At 35.2% G+C, this 23,198-nt stretch overlaps 1 protein-coding gene across 4 annotated transcripts in view; it reads right to left on the reverse strand.

The window, feature by feature from the left end:
• Positions 1–23,198, reverse strand: part of VIRMA (vir like m6A methyltransferase associated) — a 58,428-nt gene that overhangs the window by 6,229 nt on the left and 29,001 nt on the right. For 3 of the 4 annotated variants that reach the window (XM_007095570.3, XM_007095569.3, XM_042972802.1), the window contains exons 10-20: positions 22,968–23,122; positions 20,633–20,715; positions 18,531–18,624; positions 17,849–18,393; positions 17,087–17,322; positions 16,297–16,549; positions 13,920–14,137; positions 6,398–6,530; positions 2,986–3,138; positions 2,321–2,481; positions 1,572–1,668 (exon numbers count right to left, since the gene is read on the reverse strand). In XM_007095570.3, the coding sequence (XP_007095632.1) occupies positions 1,572–1,668; positions 2,321–2,481; positions 2,986–3,138; positions 6,398–6,530; positions 13,920–14,137; positions 16,297–16,549; positions 17,087–17,322; positions 17,849–18,393; positions 18,531–18,624; positions 20,633–20,715; positions 22,968–23,122 (2,128 nt within the window). The remainder of the gene's footprint in view (positions 1–1,571; positions 1,669–2,320; positions 2,482–2,985; positions 3,139–6,397; positions 6,531–13,919; positions 14,138–16,296; positions 16,550–17,086; positions 17,323–17,848; positions 18,394–18,530; positions 18,625–20,632; positions 20,716–22,967; positions 23,123–23,198) is intronic. The other variant, XM_042972804.1, reaches the window with a different exon arrangement.

Genomic DNA, 23,198 nt, shown 5'->3' on the forward strand with positions numbered 1-23,198 from the left:
GACTAAGTCAGCCAGGCACCCCAAGAGAAATTAATTCTTTTTTTAAAAAATGTTCATTTATTTTTGAGAGAGAGAGAACAGGGGAGGGGCAGAGAAGAGGGGGACAGGGAGTCTGAAGCAGGCCCTACATCGACAGCAGCAAGCTTGATGTAGGGGTCGAACTCACATAAACTGAGATCATGACCTAAGCAAAGTTGGACACCCAATTGACTGAGCCATCCAGGCACCGTGAGAAATTAATTCTCTAATGCAATTTAAATCGGATTTTATGCGATATTAAATTTTTTAATGTTTATTTATTTTTGAGAGAAAGAGACAGAATGCAAGTGGGGGAGGGCAGAAAAAAAGGGAAACACAAAATCCAAAGCAGCTCCAGGCTCTGAGCTGTCAGCACAGAGCCTGACACAGGGCTCAAACTAACGGGTGGTGAGATCCTGACCTGAGCCAAAGTCAGACACTTAATCAACTGAGCCTTCCAGGCACCCCAGATTTTATGCAATAGTTTAAAAGAAGGGAAAGGAGCTCTCAAATATATTAAATACACCTTAATCATGAAGTAAATAATTCTTTTAGTCTTATTGCATATAATAAATACTAACACTTTTTGGACCAGGGAATAAGCAAATATATTTATTTTTCTGATCAAGAAAAAAATAATACATAGTATAATATGTGGCTGAAATCATCCTCCCTAATATGGCTCTGAGAAACATAAATCAGCATGCTTCTAATTTTAAATGTTTAACTATACTCTTACATGTTCAGCATTACGTTTAAGAATGAGAATTCCCTTTTGTACCTATGTTATTTTAATAAATAGATTCTTCACATTTGCCCCAAAATTAAAAGTAGATTGCCACAATACCATTCCTTTCCTTAAACCCCAAAACAGAAATGAATTATAATTCTGTGGGATACTTTTCTCTATTCTATACCCTACAAATATAAGAAAACAAAGTGCCTCAGAGTACTTAGGCAAAAACATAATTTTTCCCCAAAGAATCTCATTCTCAGGGCACCTTGGTGGCTCAGACAGTTGAGTGTCCAACTCTTGATTTTGGCTCAGGTCATGATCCCAGGGTCAAGACCTGCATCGGGCTCCCCACCAAGAATGGAGCCTGCTTAAGATTCTCTCTCTCCCTCTGGCCCTCTCCCCTGCTCTCACTCTCTCTCTAAAAAACAGAAAAAAAAAAAGAAAGCATCTCATTCTCAAATATACAGATCACTAACTAGAAAGAAGCAAAATAAGTAGCATAAGATACTGAATGTCTTGGATACCATTAAGTGGGCAGCCGATATGAAAATAATGCAGTACTGGTCCTCAAACGGGCCTTTTTTTGTTTGTTTTTAAGATTTTATTTTTAAGTAATCTCTATTACCCACCGTGGGGCTCAAACTTACTATACAATGAAGAGTTGCATGCTCTACGACGGAGCCAGCCAGGCATCCCCTCAATGGGCTTTTAACAGCCATACAACATGTATCTTATTTTAGTGCTAATAATACACACAAAAACCAAAAAAATCAACAATAACTTTTTTCTAAATATTTAGTAATAAAATTACTTATACCAAATCCAGATCTGTATCAATCTCTTCAGCCTGAAATGGAGTGAACCACATAGATTTCAACTGATCATCCATGACATCAGCTAGCACATATGCAGTCCTAGAACAGAAAAGACATTTGGTAAAAAGCAGAATTCCAAAATCAAATTATTTTAGCTTATCTTCTAAGCAAAATCTGTACAATGTACAATTTAAAATGTCACCCTCAAAACTGTTAGTAAAATTAGTACTTAAAAGCCAAGTTTATTACACTGTAGCAATGTGTACAGAAACTGGCCATATTTAATTTTTCTAAATTTAGAGAGTAATTCCATCACACTGAATAGTTATGCTCTAGAAGTATCAGTAAAGTATAGCCTCCATTCTGCCAGCCTGCTTGTGTATAGCCTGTAAGATAGAAATGATTTATTATTTAAGTTTTGTTTCATTTTGTTTTTAAGTAGGCTTCACATCCAGCACAGAGCCCAACATGGGGTTTGAACTCACAACACTGAGATCAAGACCTGAGCTGAGATCAAGAGTCGGATGCTTAACTGACTAAGCCACCCCAGGTGCCCCTATTATTTAAGAGTTTTAAAAAAACATATGAAACAAACAAAATGCTACAGAAGAATATGCAACATAGGCTGAATGTGGCCTACAAAGCCTAGAATTTTTATTATCCAGCCCGTAACAAAAATAGCTTGTTGGCCCTCTCTAGACCTCGGTCATTAAATATACAATACTCAACCACAAAACATTGCTTGTTTTACCTATTATTAAACAGATTCTGGAGAGATTCTGGAGCTGAAAGTACTGGTTCTATATCCTGGTCACCAAGAGGTAAAGGATCACCAGATGACTCCAGCATCTGCTTAAGTCCAACTACATTGTCCAACAAAGAATCCAGATTGTCATCATCTTTTGAATGTTCCTAGATATAGACAAAAGCAGAATAAGATGATACAGGTAAAACTTGAACATTTATGCCCATAATCTACTGACTCTTTAGTAGAAAAGGTTGTATTTTTTGATTACTAAGAAATTTGGAAAACTGTCAAAAACTTATGAACATTAAACATATTCAAATAAAACAAATACCAAAAACATTTGTCATTTTATTTCTAAAGAATGGTAGCAGGGGACATCCTGCATTCAAATAGATAATTCAAAAACTAATGCCTTCTTCCTTAAGATTCATAACAGTATGGAGGACTTCACTCCAAATTATTAATTCAAAGAGTTATTTCAAACTTTATTACAGGTATCCAACTGAAGGTTCACTATTTAAAAAGGTCACTGAAAAACTTGCACTAGTCAAAAAGAGAAAAAAATATATCTTAGGAATGAGCAAATGTTTTTATTTTGCTTCTGTTTTTCTTTGTTTTTTGTTTTGTTTTGTTTTTGTTTTTGTTTTTTGTTTTTTGTTTTTTTTTACCAAAACAAGCTTCTCTAGTTCAAGGAACAAATTTTCTGGACTTTCTTCTTTGCTTTGTAGAAGCTGTTTTAACTCTGCAGCATTAATACTCATTGTCCGTGACGGATGAGTTCCCTCTACTTCCATGAGACCACTATCATCTCCACAACATCCCTGTAAATGTCACACACAAGTTAAATTTGAGAGCAGAGAAATTTGCAAAGATGCTTCCACACTTATACAGATATTTAAGCCATTTGCTGCAATCTTCCCCTCAGTGTTTTGGTTTTACACCAGTATAAATGGCTAGTTTTAAGAAAGAGTTAATCAGCTTAAGGCTGAAATGCATTTTCTTTGAGTAAGACTCACATAATAAATAGCTAAACACACATATTCAACATACTAGCAGCAAGGTTTCTTAACAAAAATATCCAATGGCAAATACACTGGCACTTGCTGGACATGTAACATACTGATTGATACTTAAGTTAATAAAATGCCTACTACTAAAATAAAGAACTGATGAAACCTGAATTTATCTTTCTAGAGATAAAGCAAAGAACTAAAGAAAACAGTTAACTATTGTATTTAGGGCTATATTCTGTAATGAAAAAAGTTAATATTTCCTGTTTTAAAAAAAAGTAAGCCATATAGTAAAAGGTATTAAGATAGTGATACTCCCAAATTTCAATACAATTCCTATCAAAATCCCAGCAATCTTTTTGCAGAGACTGATATAGAGATGGAAAAGTAGATTAGTGATTGCCATGGGCTAAAAGGGGAAAAGAGGAGTTTCTGTTATGGGCACAGAGCTTCTTTTTGGGATTACGAAAGCATTCTGAAATTACATAGCAGAGATGATTGTACAATATACTAAAAACTAAAGGGGTGAATTTTATGAGATGCAGATCATACTTCAATAAACACATTACGAAAAAAGCAGCAGCAGGAAGGAAATCTAAGGTAATAGTGGTAAAATACAAAAGAAAATGAAATATGAAAGGTATTATAAATAAAACTGATACGAATGACAGCTGCTGAAGAGGATGAAGAAAAGGAGGAAAGTTGGCTACTATTTCATGATTTCTATCGTGAAGTTCAGGGAAGATCATGATATAAAAGTAAGACAGATAAATCAAGTTTATGGGGGAAGATAATGAATTTGATTTTGGATATTCAGAGATTCTATCAAGTAGCCAAGGGCAAGGAGAAACAGGAGAGGGAAAAGGTGCCAGATAGGATATTAGAAGGTGTAAGATATATGTCATAGATAGAAATGAAATGATGGGGGAGGGGCGGAAGGGATATTCTCCTCTGATTAAGGAAGGAAACAACAGGTTAGAAAAAACAGGGAAAGAATCTAAGGGAGAGTGAAAAGATTTAGAAACCAAACAGGATGGCCTTGACCTTCCCAATGAAGGAGGTAAGAAAAGGAAATGCACTGGTGAGGGATGAATAAAAGCATTAATTAGCAGTCCTCAGGGACCAGCAGCTTCTGGATAACAAGAATGAACACTGGTTAGTGGTTTTTGATTAGAAACTGTTTAATTGATGACATGCATAAGAAAATCTGTCAAACTGATTTATTAACAACACACCACTTAGGATCTGGTAAAACTAATTAGTCTTCCATTACATAAAAACTCCTAAAATTTCTTTACGGTAGCTATAGTGCTACCATTAAATATGCTCTTTACCTTTCAGAATCAAAATCTGATCTTTAATGATCAAAGCATCTGGTAAACTTAATCACTTTAATAAAGTATATCTGACACAAAGCAAACACAAATCTGCCAGTAAAATCAGTATAAAAAAAAACTACAAAAACAACAGGCAGCCAAGAGGTGCTTACTAGAGTAAAACAGAAAAAAATTTTTAAGTAGGCTCCATGCCCAATGTGAGGCTTGAACTCAAGAGCCAAGTCTCATGTTCTCCTGACTGAGCCAGCGAGGCATCCCTTACTGGAGGAGTAGATATTCTTAATATAAATTACACGCATTACATGTTTACTAAACAGTAATTTTACTGAATTTTACCTTATGAAATCATCCCATATTATATTTATTTTGGTAAAACTGAACTAAACAGGTTCTCCACAATTCTTCCCAAACACAAATCTTAAATATGAGCTGAATTTTTTTTTTTTTTTTAAAGAAAGAAAGCGTGAGCAGGGGAGGAGCAGCGAGCTGTGCTGACAGCAGCAAGCTGGATGTGGCATTTGAACTCACCAACCATAAGATCATAACCTGAGCTGAAGTCAGATACTCAACCCACTGACACACGCAGGTGCCCTTGAGCTGAATTTCTTAAACCAGTGTTGACAGAATACAGACCCACAGGATGTTAACAGTATATGCACATGTACACGTACACACACACACACACACGTACACACACACACACACACACACACAAAGTATTTTGCAGGCAATCCATTTGGGAAAAGCTAGATTAGACTATAGTAAAGCAAGTTTCTATTTATCCAGGAACTTTCAGAACTTTTACTATACTAATGTGCACAGTTAAGTTCCATCAGGGGAGACTTTTCCAAACTTATCTGACCAAAAACACTTTTTAAAGGCAAACCTATTAAAGGTTTCTGGAATTGTGTCCACAACATATACTAGATTTTGGAAAATATGATGGGAGAGATTTTTTTTTTTTTTAAGTTTATTTATTTTGAGAGAGAGAGAGAGAGAATGAGCGCACGTGAGTAGGAGAGGGGCAGAGAGAGATGGAGACAGAGAATCCCAAGCAGCCTCCACGTGATCAGTGCAGAGCCCGACGCAGGGCTCAAACTCACAAACCATGAGATCATGACCTGAGCCAAAATCAAGAATCAGAGGCTTAACAGACTAAGCTACCCAGGTGCCCCAGGAGAAATTCTTAATTAGATTTTAACAGTAAGATTTTAGAGAAATAGATACTTAGTATCTATGATGGATCCAAAATACCCTAGTGTAATAAACTTTGCAATCACCCCGAAAGCACAATATCCAAAACACAATGAGTAAATGCTCAATTAAATGACAGAAGGTAAATATCTGATTAAGAGACTAATAAAATTTGACTGCCCTGAGTGTCCCTGGCAAGATAACTCAATGTAAAAAATTATATAAAAGATGAAGGCTCTGTAAGGAGTATTTTTCTCTAAGTTGCCAAGTTACAGAGTATTCACAAATTAATGATGTTTAATAGATTTAAAAAGAGTTCAGTAAATTCTACTCTAAAACACCTATCTTTTTTAGAAATCAAAACCTTGCATTTATAGTCGGGTAAGGACACAGGAAAAAAAAAAAACATTATTCTAAGTTCAAACTTCCAAAAATATTTCAAGATATTTTTGAATGCAAGTGATTTTTTTTAACTTATGACAAAAGTCTATAAATTTAAAAAATACCAAATACATACATATACATTTATGTACACTTACCATTGTGTCAGAGTTAAGAATTTGTCTCATAAATTCCAAAAATGAAGATGCAAGTTCACCTGTGTCCTTACTAAACGTGCTGACCACTCGTTTCAGTAAACTATGCAGAGCATTACTGTTTTTCCTCAAAGAACTGTAAATAAAGAGAGAGTATGTCTCAAAATTTAAACATATAAATCTAGTATGAGAAATAAACGATCTCCAGTTCAGACAGAACAAAATTCAATCCATCATTTAAAAAATGTTTTGGTGTGCCTATGTACACAACACCATTTAACAAAGCAATATCTACAGATACCTTCTTTTAAAAATAAGCTTCAAGCCCCCCACAAAAAAAGAAAAAATTTCCCCCAAATAATAAAGATATAAAACTTAGCAAAAGAAACTCCAAATTCCCTATTTTTTATACTTTTTATAGCCTGAGGATTTCTCTAATACAAGGAGGTTATAGCCGTCTCAGAAGCCTGACCAGAAAGCCTGCTTTATGTAATAATTATTATGTAAATTATTTAATAATAATTATTATTATTACTATAATTTGACAGAAGAAAATCAAGGGTATAGACTGGGGGCCTGCAAACTTTTTATGTAAAGAACCTAATGGTACATATTTTATGCTTTGCTGGCTAAATAAAAACGCAGTCTGTTTCTCTCTATACACAACACCAGTGTCAGTCACTACTCAACTCATTTGTGTAGTGGGAAAACAGACATAAACAGCACATAAATGCTGGCTATGCTCCAACAGATCTGTATTTATAAACACTGGTGGTCAGCTGAATTTGACCTGTGGCCCATAGTTTGCCAATTCCTGATATAGGTAGATTTAAGTATAACAATCAACCATATCCAAGTCCTGCTAAAATTATTCTATACAATTACACAGCTCTTTGTTGATCAAAAGAGAATTTCAAGGACAAAGTATTCTAATATTCAAATGTGCCCTTTGAGTTGTAACAATTCATAATTAATCAAAATGAAAATAAGATTATATTAACACTAAACATGCAGTGTTTACATTTGAAAAATATAACTCAGATGGATTCTGAGATGCCATCATAGAAGACTTTGGTAAAACAATACAAAAGAGAAAGATAAAGACTCCTGCTCTTGAGAACTTTATAAAATACTGGAATGGACAAGGCACAACACACAGGAATGAGATTAAATACAAAGATAATATGATTAATGGAAAAAGAATGGATTTAAAACTGGACTACACCAATTACTAGTCTCTACATATAACCTTAAGCAAATACTTCCATGATCTATTAAAATCTGGGGTCCACTACATACCTATTAGAATATCTAAACTTTTAAGCTGGTATTTTTATTGCTCAACTTTTTTTTTTTAAGTTTATCTTTTTATTTATTTTGAGAAAGAGACAGAGAGCAAGTAGGGAAGGGGCAGAGAGAGAGGGACACAGAATCCCAAGCAGGCTCTGAGCTGTCAGCATAGAGCCTGACGCAGGACTCGAACTCACGAACTGTGAGATCATGACTTGAGCTGAAGTCAAGAGTCAGATGCTTAACCAACTGAGCCACCCAGCTGCCCCTGCTGCTCAGCCTATAAAGAAGTTGTCTATAAAAAGGTAGTACACTGATGGAACTGTTCTGTATGCAACTGTGGCAATAAACACATGACTCTATACATTTGTCAAAATCCACACAACTGCACAACATGAAACATGAATAAGGTTACAAGGAAAGAGAGAAAGCTAGAATCAACATCTAATATTAGAGTCAAAATGTCAGTATGGACTCATTTAAAAAAATACATACAAAGTGATGAATCACGGGAATCTACCCCCAAAACCAAGAGCATACTATATACACCGTACGTTAGCCAACTTGACAATAAATTATATTTTAAAGAAAAAAAAGAAGGAGGAGGAAGGCACTTCAATCAACCAGAGCAATGAGGCAAGCTGGATCCTGTCTGCCTCCCCTTGTTACAAACAGCCAAGCACCAAGCTCAGGAATAGAAGGGCTATTCTCCTTTGGGATATCTGATGCTGATGGCTGTTACTGAGCACAGAACCCAGTGGGAACCTGATGGCCATCCCTAGGAGCCCGCTGAGTAAGTGCCAGCTCCATGGCTCCTAAGGGTGAACGAAGACAGAGTCAGAAACACAGAAACAGAAAAGTAACAGAGGGAATCGCTGCAGTCAAGACCAAAGTGCGTTCAACATTTCCATCCAATGGGAATGTGATCAATGTAGAATAGAGATCTTTAACTTTATTTCCCTTAGGCCCAGCAAAGAGGCCAGCTCCCCACTAATACATCTGGCCCAGCCTCCACACAAACAGCTCTCGGCAGGACCCCTTCTGATGCCCTAGGGCTCTGGATGTCCATGTAGTCCTAAAACCAAAAGGCCAGGGCCCCTTTGGCTCAACCTGTCCCACAGTCACAAGGGCTGGTCCACATTTGACATACGCAAGCCAGAGATAGTGCTCTGAAAGACTGAATTTGTATGGACCCTGAGATGAACTCTGATGGATAATAAAGCAATGTCATGAAACTTGAAAAAAAATAATAAATAAAAATAAAAATACATACATACAAATAAATAGATACAAAAAGAAATGTAGACATATATATGCATGAGTTAGGACACAGGCATATATTTCCTAGCTCTATCCAATAAGAAGAAACAAAATCAGTGACACAAGCTGAGCAACAAAATGAATAACAATAGTATCAGATTATCATACAAAGAGAAAAAAAATAATGTCCATAAATTCATACTTATATCCCTGAATAAGTAAATAAATGAGGAGAAAGTGGTAATTCTTCTTTATAGAAGGATAATTAATAAATTAAAAAGGAATAAGAGAGAGGCACCTGCATGGCTCAGTCGGTTAAGCTTCCTGACTTTGGCTCAGATCATGATCTCACAATTCCTGAGTTCAAGACCCATGTTGGGCTCTGTGCTGACAGCTTACAGCCTGCAGTCTGCTTCAGATTCTGTGTCTCCCTCTCTCTCTGACCCTTCCCCGCTCATTCTCTTTTGCTCTCTCAAAAATAAACAACCATTGGGGTACCTGGGTGGCTCACTCGGTTAAGTGTCTGGCTTCGGCTCAGGTCATGATCTCACGGCTTGTGAGTTCAAGCCCCGCATCGGGCTCTGTGCTGACAGCTCAGAGCCTGGAGCCTGTTTCAGATTCTGTGTCTCCTTCTCTCTCTCTCCCTCCCCGTCTCAAGCTCTGTCTCTCTCTCTCTCAAAAATAATAAACATTAAAAATTTTAAAAATAAAAAATAAACCACCAAAAAAATTAAAAAAGGATTAAGAGAAATAGGAAACCAGCACTGGGATACCACAGTAAAACCTGCCACATGCCTAGATTCACTGATGAATACTAAAATTAGTGGACAAAAGGGTTTTTGTTTGTTTTTAACAATACTTTTAAATGTTTATTTATTTTGAGAGAGAGAGAGAGAGAGAGAGAGAGTGTGTGTGTGTGTGTGTGTGTGTGTGTGTGTGTGTGTGTATGAGCAGGGAGGGGCAGAGAGAGAGGGAAAGACAGAAAATCCCAAGCAAGCTCTGCACTGTCAGTGTAGAGTCCGACCCAAGGATTGAACTCACGAACTGTGAGATCATGACCTGAGTGGAAGCTGGATGCTCAACCTACTGAGCCAACTGGATGCTCAACCTACTGACTAAAGTTTTACACAGAAATAAGATCCTGTATTTGCACAATGGAAATATATTTTGGAAATATATTCTCCAAAATATTTAATTAAAAATGGAAAATTATTAAGTTTACAGTGCAGAATCCTGACAGACAGCACCTCAGTCAAGTGATCAAAGTGGATATCATCAGAAATATATCAAGCATTTCCTAATATGGTGCACTAAAAGAGGTATTTCTCTCTGTGTAATCTTCTCAATAAAGCATAATCTCAATCTAATTATGAGAAAAAATCAGACAAAGCTAAATTGAGGAACATTCTACAAAATAACTAACAAGTACTCTCCAAAAATGTCATGGTCATGAAAAACAAGGATACAGGACACAAAGGATACATCACAACTAAAAGCAATGTAGGATCCTGTCTTGGATCTTAAAACAGAAAAAAACATTAACAGAAAAACTGTAAAATCTAAATAAATTTTGTATTTTAGTTAATAGTATTATGCCAAGGTTAGTTTCTCAGTTTTGGTAAATATTTAGTGGTTACATAAGACATTAACATAGGGGTAAAGGTGGATGAAAGGCATATCTGAACTCTGTACTATTATTTTTGTAATTCTTCTGAAAGTACAATTACCTCAAAAAAGAAAATTTTTTGTGACGTGCTTCAGGGTTGTTGTTAGAACTATGTAAAAAGCATAAATAGTGACCTGCTCATAAGAAAAAAAAAGGCAGATAAAAAACCAGATCATTCTTTGCCTCTGCTCAAAATCTTACAATGGCCCTTATAATAACCCTAAAGGCCCTTGATCTGCTGACCCCCATCTTCCCCCCAGGTTACTTCTCCGACCTATGCCCTATCATTTTTCTCCTTGCTCTCTTACTCCAAAGATAGCCACCGTGACCTCATGACTGTTTCTCAGACACATTAGGCATGCTATTTGTGATTGTTCTCCCCCAGGATATTAACATGTTTCACCCTTCACTGGGTCTTGGTCTTTGTTCAAGGGTCACCTTCTCAGTGAGGACTTCCCTGATCACCTCCCCGTATTTCAAATGACAACTCCTACCCTCACTCTGGCACTCACCAGCAGCTTGAACTGCTCTATTTAATGTTCTTCTGTAATATACTATGTATTTTATTTACTCAATCTTTAGTACCTAGATCAGTATCTGGCCCAGAAGTGGCATTCAATAAGTATTTGTGGACTAAATGAATCCAGTGTCCATTTTTATTCTTTCATAGAGCCTACTATGTACCAGGTTTCTAAATGCTGGGGGACTAAAGTCAAGAAGACACAGTCCCTTTCTTAGGGTAGCTTATATTCAAATAAACAATAAATCTACATAATGCAATGTCAAACAGTATAAATACAGTGAAAAATATAAAGGGGGATAAGGAATGGGGACTCAAAAGATAGACCTATTTTAGTGTTTTGTTGTTGTTGTTGTTGTTTTACTTTAAGTAGGCTCCACGCCCAACATGGGGCTTGAACTCATGACCTTGAGATTAGAAGTCACATGTTTGGGGTGCCTGGGTGGCTCAGTCAGTCAAGCATCTGACTTCGGCTCAGGTCATGATCTTGTGGTCCGTGAGTTTGAGCCCCACATCGGGCTCTGTGCTGACAGCTCGGAGCCTGGAGCCTGCTACAGATTCTGTGTCTCCCTCTCTCTCTGCCCCTCCCCTGTTCGTGCCTGGTTTCCCTCTCAAAAATAAATAAACATTAAAAAAAAAAAAAAACCTCACATGCTCTACCAACTAAGCCAGTCAGGCACCCCAGGATACACTATTTTAGACAGGTATTTTGACAGGAAAAATATTTATACAGATACATGAGTGAAGTGAGAAATAAGTCTTATAAGGATCTAGAGGAAAAACATTTTAGGAAAACAAAACAAAACAAAAAAGTCTGGAGGTAGAAATGAGCTTGACAGGTAGCAAAACTGAGGATAAAAAAGCTATGAGGTTAAGTCAAAGAGATGAGCAAAGGCCAGATTGTATACAGCCTTAAAGAACATTATAGAGTTTGGATTTTACTGCAGTATAATAGGAAACCACTGGAAACATTTCAGCAGAACAACAAATGTATCTGTTTTAAGTTTTTTTTTTTTTTTTTTTAACATTTATTTTTGAGACAGAGAGAGACAGAGCATGAATGGGGGAGGGGCAGAGAGAGAGGGAGACACAGAAGGAAGCAGCCTCCAGGCTCTGAGCCATCAGCCCAGAGCCTGACGTGGGGCTCGAACTCACGGACTGTGAGATTGTGACCTGAGCTGAAGTCGGACTCTTAACCGACTGAGCCACCCAGGCGCCCCTGTTTTAAGTTTAAAAAATCAGTCTGAATGCTCAGAAAATAGATTTTAGGGGGACAACAGTGGAAGCAAGAAGTAGACTGGAGGCTACTGAAATGAGTCATGCACGAAATGACAGTGAACTGGACAAGGGTGGTAACTACAGAGTGGACAAAAGTGATCAAATTAGGGATAAATTTTGGAGGTATAATCCACTGGACTTACTGATAGGTTGCACGTAGGAAGTAAGGAAAAGAGAGAAATCAAGATCTTGGTGTTTTGTGTGGACAGTTAACGTTATAACACTTACTGGGATGAACAAGACAGAAACATGTTTGAGAGCAAGAATTTCAAGAGCTCTCCTTTAAATCTGTTCAGTTTGAGATGTCCAATAGAAAGTCAAGCAGAGACATCAAATAAATGGATGGGTTATTTGGAGCTTAGAAGAAAAATTAGAGCTAAAGAGAGAAACTGGAATAGGTTAAGACAACTTAGGAAAAGATTACCAATAGAAAAAAGACCAGAAACAGGAATCCAGCAAAATTAAACATATCACACATAATACTATGAGAGCTTAGGAATGGAGGAATCAAGCAAAGTTTTTTGGCTTTCCTGGAGATGGAGAGTAGAAGATGAGCTTTAAGGATATAGAGTAAATACCCAGGCAATAGGAAAAGGGGCATTCCAGAGTAAAATGTAAAGATTATGGTGAGAGACTAAGAAGGCGGGGTAGGAGGAAATGGAAAACTTGGATTTTCAGCAGGTGCCACCAACTGAAAGAGAATATAAAAGAGGAGACAGGTTTTTCAGGAGAAGGAAGTGGAGAAGGTAGGAGCCAGCACCAAAGAGCATTTGGAACGCAAGTTTTCAACCAATGTTACAAGAATTAACGAGAAGCACAAACATGTTTCCTTCTCCTTTCTGTCTCATAATCCTACAAACTTCTACAAATTTCCAAGCAAATCTACATAACATCCAGCTACCTTCCTAGAGAAGAAAAAGATGAGGGCATGGTCAGAGAGACTGAAGCAGAAATTACACTTGAGGTTTACATCATCTCAAATTAATTTTATCTCAGCCACTTCTCTACAGAATAAAAAACACAGAATCAGCACAGAGTATCACAGCACCATCACAGCACCATCACTTCTGTTTGTTTGTTTGTTGTTTAAGTAGGCTCCACACCAATGTGGGGCTTGAACTCACAACCCTGAGAAAAAGAGCTGCATGCTCTACTGACTCAGCCAGTCACACACCCTACACCAACCATCACTTTTAAAGGACTACAGGTAAATGTATCAACAAAACAAAAACAGTGTGAATTAATACCCCTGGAACAGTAAGATTCTCTTCTTAAATACTGTAAGATGTCCACATTAATTTGTCTATCTATTCAATTTATATTTTAATGCTGAAGATTGGATTACTAGCACACTTCACTACTAAAAAATCCTTTCCATAAATACAAATTTCTCCACATGAAAGAAATCATATCTTCAGCCTTCTACAACAGCAATGAATTAACTAATTTGGGGAGGGATGACAGAGTGAAAAGTTAAATCCAAGAATATATTAAATTAGATAAAGCATTACCTTTTTAAATGAAATAATCCATAATCATGCTCTGCAAGAAACATCATTGTTCTGACACATGTCAGTAGACAGCTATAACTGCTCTCAGAGTTAGCTAGCATAGCCAGTAGACAGTCACAGATTGAGGCCATCAATTCTTTGTTTGGTAGAGAATTGGAGAGCTGCTCCAGTTCAGAAATAGAACCTTCAGAAGAGTTTGGCAAAATAAGCGCAATGTCCTGTGAGGGTGGAGAGGAGTAGGGAAAAATTTTTCTTTCATTATTATCACAATCGATTAACATTTTTATTTCAGAAACACACAGCAACTAATACTTAGTAATTATCTCATCAAAACATTGTCACCTTCCCACACCAAATATAAATTCAAACACATTAAGAACAATGGCGTCATTTTGCTCTTCTATAAAAGGTAATTCAAGGATATACACTTAAAGAAACAAAGACAAATATTTTACTTTACAATATTTTTACTTTAAAAGAATATCTCTTTTTAAGCTTGCACTTATTTATTTGTTTGATTGTTTGTCTGGCTCTATGCCCAACATGGGGCTTGAACTCATGATCCCAAGATCAAGATTTGCATACTCTACTGAATGAGCCAGCCAAGTGCTCCTACACATTTTTCCTTCTGTACTGCACTGAGTGTAGTTTCTATCTTCAAGTGGTTACATTCTTTTGGTACTAAAAGATTTTAAATCATGTGTTATTGATTCATTTGAATATCTTTTTAATTTATAAAGAAATCATTCAATGAAATAAATTTTTAAATGTTTATTTAGTTTGAGAGAGAGAGAGAATGCATGTGCGGGAGAGGGGCAGAGATAGAAGGATAGAGAATCCCAAGCAGGCTCTGACTGAGCCACCTAGGTGCCCCCAGTGAAATTAATTTTAATGAACATATTGGAATTTAAAACATCACAAAAAGAAATGGATAGAGCAAATAAACATTTTAAGCACTGTCTTTCAACTAAATATTTTCCTCTAGTTTTTATATACTTTTAAAATTCAAGTTTTTCAGCACTAAGCAAGTTTAACCAACAATAACTAAAAACTCTCACCACTCTTTTTATAGAAGTAAATAAAGTAGATTTTACAGAAACATTTTTAGGGATGTCTCATTGCCTTTAATCACTTCAACATACTGTAAACTAGTATTCAACATGGGTTACAACCAAAAAACAAAGTTTGAATCAGAAGGCAAATATAGTAAGATGAGGCCAAGAATGAGGTTTACGTGATCAGGGCAGCTATGGTGCTATGGTGTCATTCAGATTAGTCATAAAACCTGACCTGGGTTATATAACAAACACCAGTCAAATGGACACTTTAGGGTATAAGGACTTAAAATATCCTCTCTGCCAGGTCCAAAACTATATTCTACCAGGTCCTCTTTTTGTGAAAACAAGTCACACCAAAAATGCTCCTTCTTAGGTGTTAAATGTAACCAAACTGGATTTTTGTCAGCTGAATAAAGATAATCTTCCAACATGGGATCCTATTAAAAATATTCTGCCTGGGGGCACCTGGGTGGCTCAGCTGATTAAGAATCCAACTCTTGATTTTGGCTCAGGTCACAATCTCAGAGTTCGTGAGATCAAGCTCCCCGTCAGACTGCACTAACAGTATAGAGCTTTGCTTGGGAGTCTTTCTCTCCCTCTCTCTCTCTGCCCCTCACCCTGCTTGTGCACACGTGTGCACTGTCTCTCTCTCTAAGTAAATAAATAAATATTAAAAAATATACATTCTGCCTGAAAAAAATCACATCTGATTAGACAGGAGCATTATGATAAGCTAAGTACCATTAGGTATAGAAATCTTAAAAAATCTCAATCACAATGAGATTTAAAAGTTAAAACAATTTTCATTAACTCATGGAATTATAAACTGGAAGTCAATAATACACAAAGGTAGAAATACTACTACTTTTGGTCAACATGTGTAAGGAGAGTAGTCGGAAACACACTAAAACTGTAGTAGCCTATGATACCTTCAAAAGTTGTCCTAACAAAAAAACACATGGTATTAATTCAACCAATCACAAAGCTATAAATTTCAAGAATGAATCTGTGTATAAGTGGAATGAAAATGAACATGCTGGACATAACCAACCCCAACGAATATAGTGGCACATAAAGTAACTATCCAATGATGCAATCTCATAAAGAGCTCTTCAGAGAAACCTGTGAAGTACAAACCCAAAGAAAGCTATGAAGCACCAAACCATTTTATTATTGGTTCACTGGTCAAACAAGATCTCCCCGAACAACAGTAGGAATAATAAAACAGATGAGATCTCTGTGTTCACAGACAAGATTTATATCAAGGGAAGCTTTGGAACCATATACAAAAAATGAATTTATAAAATAACTATAAATACCTGATCACAGAGAGACTGCAAAATGGATGTGATATATTCAACACATTGTTGGCGAATAACACTGTCTCCAGGAGACCGCACCAAAGCTAACAGATCCTGGAATATCTCTGCATATCTTTCATCACCTTTAATAGTTCCATTAATTAGATGCAAAATAGCTAATTTACAAGCTTTGTGTGAAGCCAGAGCATCAAGAAGAGCAAGCAACCTGGTGGTTTGGCTAGTGTACTGTTTTTCTTTATCTTCTGAAGTGCTGAAATAAAATCAATACATTTAGTAAACAAAATTCTTAACTTTAAGGCATTATTTAACTAATATTTATTTTCCAACACATATCATCTTACACAAATCTTGTATAAAATATTTCAATCCTTGGATATTATGACTTCTTTGGAATTTTACAATTATTATAAAATTTTATAAATTCAGATTTCAATATGTATTTTTTTAAATCAGAGTACTTTATAGTTCACCTTTTAAACACCCAAAATCAAGACCTTCAAGGTATCTTGCATGTGAAATAAAGTTTTCCAATTAAAAACAATCTACATATATTCATATACATACACAAATGTGTATGTATACCTGTGTATATGTGTACACACACATATATATATATATACATATATATATATATACACACACACATATATATACATACATATATATATATATATACACACACACACACACACATATATTATCTGAGCATTCTAAACCCTGGTTTCCACATTCTAAGTGAAAAAAAATGTATGTGTCAAAAATAACTTGAGGAAAAAATGTTTAATACCTTTGCAAGTCTTCTACAATCAAATCCAACACAGTTCTCATAATCAGAAGTGCAGTTGGTGAGGCAAGATCACACAATTGAACACAAATACGCCGTAACATATGTTGAATGGGCTGGCAGGTTGTGCCAGAGAAAGAGCGAACTATTTCTTGGAGCAACTTTGCTTGAACATGAAGGTGCATGCTCCACAATTTTCGGGTGTTGAGTGCCACTGATATATCATGTGGCTCAATAACCTGTTAAAAAAGTATATTGTGTGTGTACGTAGATTTTCTTTAATATTTATTTATAGTCACAAAAATTGTTCAGGAAGAACTGTTACGAAAAGAACACATGCTTAAAACATTTTTCTATTATACAATTAAACATTTGCTTGAATTCAATTCATCTAGAAAATCTTATTGTTCTCAGGTTAGCAGTCAGTAGAACAGAGTCCATTGGTGAACCAACCTAGTTAATGGCAAATTCTAACACATGATAAAGGGGAAAAAAAGGATTTAAAAATAACAAAAGTACAAGTATACATAACAGCATAATAAAATTCACATTAACAAAAATTTATTAAAATGTTGCCCCCCATATTTCTTTAATGACCAACTTGCTTCAGTTTTATCTCACCCTCATCCGGTTATTTTATGTCTTTTTTAGGGGAAGGGGATGAGGGTTGTGGGTTTGTTTTGTTTTTTTTTTAACAAAATCACTGGCTTTTTTTAAAGCGTTACTGCAGTCATTTATAAGATGCATGTTATATGGAAGTGATACCTGAGTTGTTTGCATGGGCAATGGTAGAGGCAGCAGCTCTGAAAGTAGTATGAGTCCAGAAAAAAATCCTTCAGGAACCTTCAAGATTGAAGAAAGAACTTCTTTTAACATTAAAGACCAAGTATTATTGGCCAGTGTCTCTTCTGAGATTGTGAGTTTTTCATTAACTCCTTGTGTAAAAGTCAGTAAGATATCAATGATATCATTTTGAATTTTCTGTTCATCACTATCCAAACGACCTGAGAGAGGGATAGAGCACAGGAGCATGTGTAAAGTCACAAGTGCTGAAGGAACACGCATGTCCTTAAACTCAAAGGATCCACCTCTCAGGAGTTCCGTTAACATAGTTTTAAGAAGAGTGAGTGTGCAGCGAGCCATTGAAATAGTAGTAACTCTGTGAAGGGTAGTCCCCATGTTGACATGGAGCCTCCAGGGCTGAGTCAGAATACTGTTCAATTTTTGTAGAACCCGAATAAAGGTGTCCATTCCTTCAGCAGAAAAAAGCTGAATAACGGCAAGATTCCATTTCAGGTCTTTCTGTTGACCTTTATATAGGATAAGGGGAAAAAAAACTAATTACTTATATGTTAATAATCAGTTAAGATTTTTTAATATTTTATTTAATAAATGACATTTATACTAGGCCTTAAGAATAGTTTTTAATGTATAATAGCCATATTACCTTCAACAGGAGGTGGTGGACACGCGACATTACAGAGAACACGCAAGGCAGTGGTAAGGCCAACTCCTTCTGGGGTCATCAAATTATCGATATTCTTTAAAAATAAAAATGAACAGAAAGTTTAATTCTTGGTGCTTTGATACAAATTGAGAAAAAATTCCCAAGAAGGCATTAGTTAAAAATACATCTCATAGTAAGTACTTACACTTTAAGTATCTTAATTAAATGTAAAACATGAATAATGCTTATGAAGTTTATAAAAGTTATTTTATAAAATGAATAATTACAAAGTGCAAGTAGATTAAAAAGTGCTGATTAAAAACAAAGGTAACATACAAAACTGAATGAGACTCCTTGTATTAAGAATTTAAAATAGTTCTTTATCATATACTCTTTCTAAATACCCTCCCTCCCAAAAATGAAGCAATAACTGATTTTACAGAGCCTTGTGGGCACTAAACCTCTTTTAAAACTGAGGAAGCAACAAGGAAAGTTTTAGCACTATATAACATACACTTAAATATAGATACCTAGTTGTGATGGTCAGTTAGGACATGGTTAAAGGAAAAAGAAATACAGTTGCCTATGTCCTTAGCACCTGCCCATGCCATGTTTCCTGACAATAGTTATGTCTGTTTTTGTAGTTTCTACAGAGAAGCACAGATGGTTTGAAAATCCTCAGAAAAAATAACATTTAAAAATGTTACTCTTTCAGCTTCTAAACCTCAGAGGAGGAACTTAAAAATTAGAAAATTCCTTTCCCTTATACATTTTTCACCTTACATCTTTTCCTCTGATTTCTTCCTTGCTGCCTTTCCATGATAATTCCACAAACTACATAAGGCAGCATGGAGCCACCAAGGGAAGTTTCAGTCTCAGATGAACTGCTTTTGGTATATCTTGGAATAAGAGTCATTCATTATTAAGTATAATTAACGAATAAGGATTTACAGAAAAGTCAAAATTCCTTTAATTATAGCACGTAATTTAAATTTCTAGAACTAAATTTCTTACTGGTTAAAATCTTGTACCCAAGTATCTGATGTTTACTGGATGTTTCCTTATATATTTTCCTGACCACACACAAGTACCCCGAATACGTGACAACTTAAATTTACAGACCAAAAATGATCATATTTCTGCCAAATAAAAGACTGAATATAATGAGAAGCTCTAGACGTCATACAAAGCATAGAGTGAGGAACACAGAAGAATATGATGGCACCAAAGGAGATTAAAGTACTCTTAGGAAAGATGGAGTAAAAGGAGAAGATAAGGGAGACAAGTCAGTAAAGAAAAATCTAAAGCAGAGAAACCCAGATTAGAAAGAAATACATGTATGTTATTTTAATAACACATTTCAACTCCAAGACCAAGATGTTTTACACACACACATACACAAAAATACACAGTTTACCTGTTAAATGAAAGAGGAGATAATTCAAGGTTCATTCTTTTAGCTTAAACTTTTTATGCATCTATGACCACCTTTAGCCCTTCTTCCTATGTTACACTAACTTCTAAAACTGACAATACAACAATCTTAGTGAATTTTTAATTACTAATTACTTGAATTGTATATGAATTTTTCAAATGTACTATTATGAGTTTTATGATTTTCAACTTTCATGAATATTTTATTTATAGATGTGACCATCCCAAATTAACAAATTTATAACTAGTCCCCATTGTGCTTATCTGGAATTGACTCTTGTCAATTTTTGCCTAAAAATTTTGAAGGAAGTTCTTTTTTCACTAAAGTTTAACTTAAACAATTAATATGTTAAATTACTTAACTTTAAAACACTGTTGTAAATATCATCAAAATGGCAGTGATATTACTCCAATTTGAGAAAAAAAATATGAAAGAATCTGGTAGTGGAAAGTAGTACAGTACACAGGGTTGTCTGCATGTGTATTCCCATATACACACCGTCACATACCCATCTACATATATGTATGAATCTGCACCCATAAAGTCTAGTAAATCAATCAAGTATACTTAACAATTACTGCATTATCTACATAAATGATTTAAAGTAACACTACTATACACTACCATGCAGTTCCATAAAATCAAGGTACTTTTAGGTTTTACTTACCTGTTTAACGTATTCAATTAGGTTTGGGATGCAGTTAATTTCAAATCTAAGGTTTTTCAGAGGTTCAAGCCACTTGCCAAGTTCTTAAAAACAAAGAGGTCATTTATAGTATAATATTTTAAAATAAAAGCCTTTATAACAAAGGAAGTAAAGGTATTCTTTTCCAAAGAACATTGTCAGATTCATACTGATTTCAATAATCTAAACTTCATACAGGGATGAGCTCATGTCTAATTTTTTTAAAAAAGTTTTAACATGAAATGTAAATGGACTACTACACTGGTTTAGAAGTAAGAAGTGACCATTCTTAGTTACTTGGTTTCTGAAAACTTAAGTGTTTACATGCTTAAACAGGACCATCAACTTACAACATTAAAAAGATTTATAAAAGACTTTTTATAAACTAACATAATAAAATAGTGTTTATTCACTTAATGCTACTGCTGCCTCCCACACCCCCCAAAAAGCATGCACAAAATATATTAATTTCCAACAGGATCAACCCTGTTGGGGGAGTGGTAGACATTTGCTGAGTGTCTTTTCTCTTAACATGAATTTTAAATTTTATCAATTTCCTTATTTGTCTTTATAAAATTAAAAATAATCACTATCATCCCAAAATAATAACACACTTTGCTTATAAACAATTATAAGTGAAATATACCATCTACCACAAATGAATTTAAAACTCTTCTAGAAAAAAATGAACAAACAAAAAAAGAAAAAACAGATCCATAAATATAGAGAAGAAACTGGTGGGTTGCCAGAGAGGATGGGGGTGGAAGGATGAGCAAAATGAGCGAAGTGGAGTGGGAGGTAAAGGCTTCCAGTTATGGTATGAATAAATCACAGGGATGAAATATACAGTGTAGGAAATATAGTCAGTGGCATTATAATAGCACTGTATGGTAACAGATGATAGATACACTTGCAGTGAGCATCGCATAACCTTATAGAGTTGTGGAATCGCTATGTTGTACAATTAAAACTAATGTAACATTGTGTGTCAATTATACTTAAAAAAACTGAGTGGAATAATGTAGAAAAAAACCCTCTCCTAGAAGCTACGCTATAATACCTATACTTTATCACCAAAAATGTTTTAAGAAAAGCATTCTAATGTAAAAAGTGATATGCCAGTTCCAGACACTTTGTAGGAAAAACTAAAGGAAACAAAATAGTCATGTCTCTCCTTGGTTCTACACACTCCTCCATGAGGATTATAACCATGCACATGAGTACTTTTCCTATGTGTTTTTAAATTAACTCTTTCAATATATACAGAATATATTGTCCCAATGAAAAATATAAGGAATAATAAAACATATATGTGTACCCATCACCCAGAATAAGTAGTAAAGCATTAATAATACCTTTGAAGATGTTGTGTGACCTCCTTTTATATAGGCACACTACAGGGAAAAAACCTATTTCCTAGACGGGAAGCTGAATTTACTACCCAACTTTTACTGGTAGTACCACACATAAAATTTAAGATTAAAAAGAAAAAAGGCCACATGCTATTTATAGCATTTACTCAATGTTTTCAAATTTTCTATTTGGTAAGGTCAGAAAGCCAAAAATCAAAGCAAAATAATAAAAAACTGTGATTAAATACCTTTGATTTTTCAGGACTGCCCATATAAGCTTTGCCATAAACTTCACTCAACATACATTTAAATATTTTAGAAAATAATGCTCGGGGTGCCTGGGTGGCTCAGTCGGTTAAGCATCTGACTCTTGATTTTGGCTCAGGTCATGATCTCGCTGTTTGCGGGTTTGAACCCTGCACTGGGCTCTGCACTGACAGTGCGGAGCCTGCTTGGGATTCTTTCTCTGCCCCACCCCTGCTCATGTTCTCTGTCTCTCAAAATAAATAAATAAACTTTAAAAAAAATTATTAAAAAAAGAAAAGAATGTTCATATTCACTATCTTTCACTGTTAAAGATAGCACAATGTGTTAATGACAAATAGATTTCTAAGTTGTACTTAGAATAGTGTTATACTTAGAGATATATATAGAAAAACACACACATATGCAAACTATACACAAAACTCAACTTTTGAATTCACCTTTAAGCTACTTCTTCCATTTTGATTAGTAACTTCAACCAACCACCAATTACCATGATTTTCCAGGAAAAGGTACTTGCAACAACTTCCTAAAAATTTTTTTAAGAACACCATATAAAACACTTTCATATAGGGTACCCTGAGGCAATAACAGCGTATTACTATGTATATTATCAAAACTTGATAAAGTACTAATTACAGATATTCAAAGACTTTTCCCTTCACATATCATAAATGCTTAAACAACTTCAAGTACCATACCTTGTAATTTAGCATTATTTTCATCTGCTTTACAAAGCTTCAAGAGAGATGCTGCATGCTGTTCTAGCATTTGGACATCACTGGAAGACTGAACCACCACCAAAATAAGTATGCATGCATAATTATAAGCTACTGACTTCTTAGACTTGGAATCACTGAAACAAAATAAGGTTTTAAAGTTTTTGGTATGAAAACAATTCTTCCAGGAACAATTTTAAACACTTTTTTTTT

Source organism: Panthera tigris, chromosome F2 (genome assembly GCF_018350195.1).
Source record: "Panthera tigris isolate Pti1 chromosome F2, P.tigris_Pti1_mat1.1, whole genome shotgun sequence".
NCBI classification, from domain to species: Eukaryota; Metazoa; Chordata; class Mammalia; order Carnivora; family Felidae; genus Panthera; species Panthera tigris.